At 42.4% G+C, this 7500-nt stretch overlaps 1 protein-coding gene and 1 pseudogene across 3 annotated transcripts in view; both read right to left on the reverse strand.

The window, feature by feature from the left end:
- The window catches only part of LOC138027920 (uncharacterized), an 8430-nt pseudogene extending 7376 nt beyond the window's left edge, over positions 1 to 1054 (reverse strand).
- The window catches only part of LOC138027919 (codanin-1-like), a 34417-nt gene continuing 27970 nt past the window's right edge, over positions 1054 to 7500 (reverse strand). For all 3 annotated transcript variants that reach the window (XM_068875539.1, XM_068875540.1, XM_068875537.1), the window contains 5 exons: positions 6851 to 6952; positions 5304 to 5383; positions 3645 to 3758; positions 2204 to 2276; positions 1054 to 1650 (listed from right to left, as the gene is read on the reverse strand). In XM_068875539.1, the coding sequence (XP_068731640.1) occupies positions 1460 to 1650; positions 2204 to 2276; positions 3645 to 3758; positions 5304 to 5383; positions 6851 to 6952 (560 nt within the window). In that variant the 3' untranslated portion in view covers positions 1054 to 1459. The remainder of the gene's footprint in view (positions 1651 to 2203; positions 2277 to 3644; positions 3759 to 5303; positions 5384 to 6850; positions 6953 to 7500) is intronic.

Raw genomic sequence — 7500 nt, forward strand, 5'->3', positions numbered from 1 at the left:
AACAGGTTTCTTTTATGAACTGTAAAGAGCATCCAATGATTCATAGTATGCGATTTTCTGCAACCATTTTCAGACAAGTGAATCCGGTCGTTTCAAACGAAAACCCGTTCGGCCGTAGTAAAAGTGGATTTCAAACACCGAATTTAGCCACCTGTTATCGTCTAATTGGCATGTAATTTTCGTTCTATAAATCTACTGCCGAGCCAAAAGCAGCAGACGAGCCAATACGTATTTCTCGACGTTCTTCACATCCACGGTTCCGGGCGAACGGGTTTTCGGGTGATTTAAATTAATTCATTACGAGTTACGGGTTACCTGTTCTTGAAGTTTGCTCACTGGGGTGTTAGGATATCGGTCAGTTTGCAGGGTAAACAGCTTTGATTGTAGACTGTCGACGCGTTGTTGTAACTCCGCGTTTTCCACCAAAAATTTGCTCTCGCTTTCGCGAAACTGACGTTCCAGTTCACGTATTTGCTTGCGGTGGCTCATTTCCTTTTTTTTCGACGAGAGCGTAGCCGAGTACAAAAATCTGTACGCTACTGAAGACGCTGATAACAACTTATCGTCTAAAAGTAGAATTGCTTCCCGAAAGTCACGTTCTAACAGAAATTTCCACAAATAGTTGGACGCGCAAATTATGTTTACATACTGGCAAGTCAGTCTCGTTACAAATATCTACGATGCCAACATATCTAAAAATATCCAACAGCACGACCTCCGGTAAACACAGCAGAAACGATTTTGGGGCTGTTTTTGTTTCGGTGATATTTGTTACGGCAAGCCTCCGGTCCTGTTGAGCTAGGGTTGTTTTGTTGACAAATGCCTTTCCTCGAGATTGGGCTTTTACAAAATATTTTTCTTTCTCTTCGTCGCAACTTCGTTGCCATCTGGTCAAATTTCTCCGACAAGAGGCACACAAACACGCATCGTCGCACGATGTTTCCACATTAAAACATTTTTTCACGTCTTCCACAATATTCTTAACAACGCTATACCAGCGCGACGACGATTTGCAACAACAGACGTAACATTTTTTTTGGGAAGCCATTTGCATTACATGTAGAAAAACATTTGAAGGGCTTTATTTTCTTTAATTGAATTTCCCGCCACAGCGCGCGCCGTGCGCTTCAATGCGCAGGCATATTTTTTCAAAGTTAGCTCTGACAGATGAAAGCAGTGATCGTCGTCATTAAGTTGCCCACCTGAAACGCTCGTGAACAGCCAATCAGGTCACCGAAAAAAAACCTCACGTGTATGAGCTTTAAAAACAGATAAAATATTCCCCATTGGAATTCTTTATATAAAGCATACTAACAGGCTTAGCTTGTTTTTCTCGTATGCTAATGTTCTCGCACAATACAAACAAAACAACTCGCGGACTTCCTAGCTGTTCTCCAAGAGAACACCCAGAGACATCCTGATTCAGTTCCAAGCATCAATGTGGGAGATACTATGCGAGCTAGGAAGACGCAGCCACTGGTCCATCCACTTCATGATCAACGGGTATTTCAATGACTCTTGCGACTTCCTTGATGCTATTTGATATGACTGCCGTAAGAACAACATTGTCTGTAAATCTTTGATTTAGTATAGCCAAAAGAAGGGAAAAATCGGTAAGTTGATCAGTCTTCAGGGCTGCATTGCCAGCATCTAGAAAAAAATTCATTAAGCAGATTAAAATTTGCTTTGCACTATGAATATTTTGGCGCCCAACTAAACTGCGCATCACGTGTTACCCTGGTACCAAGCTCCTTCTAATTGAGGAGCGCAGGTAAGATAATCAGCGAGAAAACTGAGGCGACCGACCCATAGGACACCATGTTTAACAATAATCGTCAATTCAGAGAAAATTGGGAATTAACAACATCAAAGCCACTTATCAACTAATTTGCTTTATTCGCTATGCTGGAGCCTGGGCTCAGGCTAACGCGCGCATACCCGAGGCTGCAAAACAATGGCATTTGCCAAAGAAGCTAATTTAAACGCTTGACTCAAAACTTCAATGTTAAGTCAGCAGACCAGTTCTGGACCTATAGCACTTTCAAAAAGACAGCGCGAAAGGCTGCATCGCAAAAAGATGACCAAACCACTGTTGTTCAAAACCGGGAGGACAGCGCAATGTAACTTTTGATTAACCGAGCTTAAATTCACAAAGCGCCTCTATAGTACGAGTCTGTTAATTGTAAATGTTTGGTGTCTTTACCAAGCGTTTTCGTTGTATCGTGGTAAGCTTGGACCAGCGAACAACAAGCTTTGCCAATTTCCACAGCGCCTTCCTAAAAACAAGACACGAAAAGGAGTTAAATAACTTCGTCTCCACTGCCACCAGAAAGTCGATTCATACACAGTTAATCGAGGGACTGGTTATGAAACCTGAAAACCTTCAAAAGCGAGAGCAATGTTGTCGCAATCGATGTCGAATTGACCGTGACAGTGCACAATCTTTTGTTTACGCTTCGCACGGGTTTGCAAATTAGTTGCGTTTATCTTCTTGAGAGAGGGGTGTGTTTGTGCACCGTCAAGGCCAAAAATACAGACAAAAACATGAAACAAAGAGACTTGTCGAGTTTCATAATCATCTCAATGCGTTAACTATGATACATATTAATTGAAGGAGACAGTGCAGCCCAGTGGTTAGGGCGCTTGCCTTGAGATCCGGAGATCCCGGGTTCAAGACACATTCTGAGCACTGGTTGAATTTGTTCCTGGTAGACCATGGTTCAACTTCTCAACTGCACTTGTAAATAGCCAACTAGCTTGCCTCCGGCCAGTTGGGATTCTTAACAGTTGTTGTTGTTGAATGATCGGTTCTGTTGTGATTGTGTTTCATTGGCCCTGAAAAGCTGAAAAGCCCCTATGGGGAGTGGTCAATTAATTATGTATTGTATTGTATTGTATTGTTAATGTAAACAATCTGCTGGCGAAAGTCTGCTTTCTGGATTCGAGTGATGCTGGTTTCTGCACAAGTTTTATCTCTGTCGGGAATTCTTGGTAGCCATGCCTGACAACCAAACCATGAATGAATGAATGTTCATTTGCCACACAAAATAAAAATATCAATTACAAGACCTCATGAAACCCCCCAGGCTTACAAGAGTGGCTCCTTCGTACGCTGATAGTAATCTAAAAAACTTACGCAATGTATGTCCGGCATAACCAACTCAGGTTCTTTTAAACAGAAACCCTAACATAGCTAGATGAGTCAGTTATTGATCGAGGAAGAGTGTTCCAAATTTTAGAACATTGATGAAGAATTGTGAATTGTTCAGTGTTAGTACGACACAAAGAATGAGGTCGATAAACAATGGCCATTCTGGTACCGAAATTATGCATTTGGTAGCTTGTTACAAATAAGCTGACAATTTCTCTGAAAACATCTGGCCCCAGAGGTTTAAAAGTTGGATAGCGCTATCCACCGGATAAATCACTATCCATGGAATAGAGCATTTGGTTTTGCTAGGACTTGCCGGTATATCCACTGGATAGTGATTTACTCGATTATAGCTTTCACGATTCGTCTGGATAGTAAAGTATCACAAGATTTTCATGCAGTCTTAGAAGACAAACATGACCACACTCACACATACGTCTACGAACTCAGGCGATGACAGTTTTGACCGAGTGGCTATTTCTCATTACCTCACCTCATCTCGAGCATTTTCCAGTGCGGACATGTAACACTGTTCAATCTCGTGTACGCAAATTACTTGCTCTCGTAAAAGAACAATGATTAAAGCTTCAAGTGATTTCCAGATAACCTGAAAAAAAATATGAAAGCATAAAAAATTTCCCTGGGGCGGGGCAGGGTGGTACGGATGGAAGGCTTGCTTTTGGTGAGAGCTCGAGGTTAGTTCAATGGGAAGGTTTATTACTACAGGCCACATCGCGTTTCTGAAAACATTTTAGATAACAAACAATACCTTGGAGGAATGGTGAAACCGAGACCCTTGGGTCCCGACCCCAGGGTCGCGGGTTCGAGGACTAGCTTTGTCGCTGCGTTGTTTCCTTGGACAAGAAATGATCTCGCACTTGTCTGGATAGAGCGGTTTTCAATTGAGTGTCGAAAGTAATTAGCGAATTTCTTTGGTTTATATGATTACTTCACTCAGTGATTGGTTCAAAGTTCTCGCGCCATTTTTTCAACCGATCAGAGGTGAAACCAAAACCAATCGTGGCTCGCGCGTGCACATTTTCCCGCGCTGTGTGTCGGCTACATGTAATTACTTCGAGTTTTGATTGGTTTACTGGATTGTCTCCGTCCTTTTTGATTGGCCAAAGTAATTACTTCGGTTTTGGTTTTACGACACTCATTTGAAAACCGCTCTAATGTAAGAAATTGTCTCTGATAGACACCTGAAAGATTTAGGAGCCTCGAACGGGATTCGAACTCATGACCTCTGCGATACCTGTCACAGTGCAATGCTCTACCATGCAACTGAGCTAGGAAGCTACATAGTTGGGAGAATTTCAATTTGTTGGGTTCATGTGTTCCTGTGAAAGGGCTCTAGGAATGAAAGTTTTTTTTTTTGCTAATTTTTCTTTTTCAAGATTGACTTCTTCCAATGTAAAGTTTTGCCGAATATCAGCGTTGAACAGTATTTGGCAACTCTTTGGTTAATTTTTAATCTGGGATTAGCGTTAATCGGCTTATGAACAACTTGGCCCTGAAAAATTGCTTAAAATTTTTCAGGTAAGTGCGAATATCATTTTTCTCTTTCGTAATAAGTTACGCGTTCAGGTCTCGGTTGTTCAAAAGGTGGATAACGTTATCCACCGGAGAAATCGCTATCCAGCGGATAAACACTAGCAAAACCAATTGAGTTATCCAGTGGATAGTGATTTATCCACTAGATGGCGCTATCCAACCTTCGAACAACTGGGGACTGGTTAGCAGTTGTTTATCTTTTCGTGAGTCTGGAGGTGCAAAGTTTAGGGGGAACTTCGTGACAATTGTCTTTATTCCAAGACAAGACCGAGGTTTAAGTTGAGGAGAAGAGAAAGAGGACACTTCGTGACGCTTATCAAAACGGGCCAGCATCTAATTCCATGCATTTCTGGACACACGGAATGAAAAGGATGTCGGTGACGATGATGTTGATGATAACGATATGGGATCTCTCGGAAGAACGACAGATAAAGGTTGGATTAGTGGTTGCTCCTGAATGTCAACCCTGAGTTTCCTGATTGTTGATATGGCGGGAGTTCAAGCTGCGACTTCGTGCTCCGTCTTCCGATGCTCCGCCAACTGAGCCACCGGTCGACGGTTTCAACTATTGGGTGACTAGAGATGTCATGTGACTTACCTGGCTGCCTTTCATCGCCATAATTAGGCGAACATGAGGAGCAGAGAGGAGTCCTGAGAGAGGGGCTGGTACTTGCTGAGCTAGAAAAAGTACGGACGACATGTTAAAAACAAAAGCAGCGGCGCTTACCTTTTAAGCGTGACATTGCAAATTGAATAGTTAATAGTATCACTGGGATGTTGGGTTGGCGCAGTGGTGCGAGCACTCGTCTCCCACCAATGTGGCCCGGGTTCGATTCCCAGACTCAACGTCATATGTGGGTTGAGTTTGTTGGTTCTCTACTTTGCACCGAGAGGTTTTCTCCGGGTACCCCAGTTACCCCTCTCCTAAAAAACGAACATTTGACTTGATTTGCTTTCATTGTTAAATTCAGTTTGCAGTGTCCCCAATTAGTGCTTCAGCGCTAGAACGACCACTTAAATAAAGGTCCTTCCTTCCTTCCTTCCTTCTTCGACAGTGGCATCGACAAACTCAGAAATGACGCTAAACTGTAATGGTTCATATGTGAATGACTCTGCAAGCCATTTGAATGGAGCTGGATGAATGGGTCAATTTTCTTGAGAAACTGCGATGATGCGTCGGTGGGGAAGTGAAACAAAGACATGGGTTTAGAGCGAGTTACAATTGAGTGTCGTAAAACCAAAACCAAAGTAATTACTTTGGCCAATCAAAAAGCACGGAGACAATCCAGTAAACCAATCAAAACTCGAAGTAGTTACACTTAGCCGACACAAAGCGCGGGAAAATGTGCACGCGCGAGCTACGATTGGTTTTGGTTTCACCTCTGATTGGTTGAAAAAGTAGCGCGAGAATTTGAACCAATCACTCAGTGAAGTAATGCAAAACGTTAACCAAAGTAATTCTCTAATTACTTTCGACACTCAATTGAAAACCACTCTATCAACTGAGTTGATATCATGATAAATTGAGCACCGTAAATGATCGCAGACGTCCGCGAAGGAAAAAGCATAGAAACCAGTCGGTCGACACTTCAACCTTATTAATCTTTCTAGCCAACACATGGTAATCAGTGGCCTTTCCCTGCACCAGGGACTCACGGAAAGCCGAAAAAAAATGCTAAACAAAGATTTATTTTTCCAATCGGCTCAATCACTCCCCACGGAGTGATTTCATGATTCTTGTTAACCACGTTGCTATATCCCCAGCAATAACGTAGCTCCATCTTTCACTAAATAAAACGCTAACAATCCGTAAGTCTCTGACGAAGCCGAAGGGTTAACGTTCGAAACTGGTCAGCTTTCAAATTCTCCTAAGGTGGTTAATTTACAAGAACAATTTGCAATATCAACCCAATATCAATATACAAGACCAACCCAATACATCAACCCAGTTGTGCATTTGAGACCTGATTAAGATTGCCTTCTTGTCTCGTAGGTAAAGTATATTTCATGTGATCCGCAGGTAAAATACATGATATCTCGTGTCATATAGTATTCTCTCACAGACGGCCGTCGGAAATTGTCATAACAAGCTCCAAAATAATAAAACTAGCCTCAAGCGGCTTTCTTTATCTTTAAACCTTGTACCTTTTAAACGCCTCCACAGTTTGGTAAGCTTGTCAAGTATTCCACGGTCTTTTCCTAAACAATTTGAATTCAGAAGTTCAACTCCACAAGAAGTTCTGCAAACTAGAAAAATGACAGATAATCAATCTTGCAATATAATCTTGTATGGAGGAGCATGGCTAGCGTAGAGGTGAGAGTACTCGTTTCCAACTTATGTGGCCCAGGTTCAAGTAATCTGTTGGTTCACTATTCCAAACCCAATCTCGACCCCAGAGCTCTTCTAATGACCGAGGAAGAGAAGAGCTCTGGGGAAACCTGAGACAAAGTGTCTTCTCATTGGTTTTCATGAAGAGCAATCAAAAGCGTCTCTAATTGGTGCATTCATGTTTGCACGAGGGGTGAGCAGGCGCCGTAAAGTTCAAATTGCCAATTTTTGGCTATAAGAACCCTAGGGCACATGCTCTCCTACACAGAGCTTCCCAGAGCCTTGGGTCAATCCGAGGCTCTGGTGACGAAAATGCTCCAAACCGAGAGGTGTTTCTCCGGGCAATCGAGTTTTCTGCTCTCCTCAAAAACCAATGTTTGATTTGATTTGCGATAAATTGATTTGATGTTCATTGTACGCAGTTAGTGTCTCAGCGCTACAAGATTTAACACTTGGGTCGAGTCGG

This window comes from Montipora capricornis, chromosome 12, assembly GCF_036669925.1.
Source record: "Montipora capricornis isolate CH-2021 chromosome 12, ASM3666992v2, whole genome shotgun sequence".
In the NCBI taxonomy this organism is placed as follows: Eukaryota; Metazoa; Cnidaria; class Anthozoa; order Scleractinia; family Acroporidae; genus Montipora; species Montipora capricornis.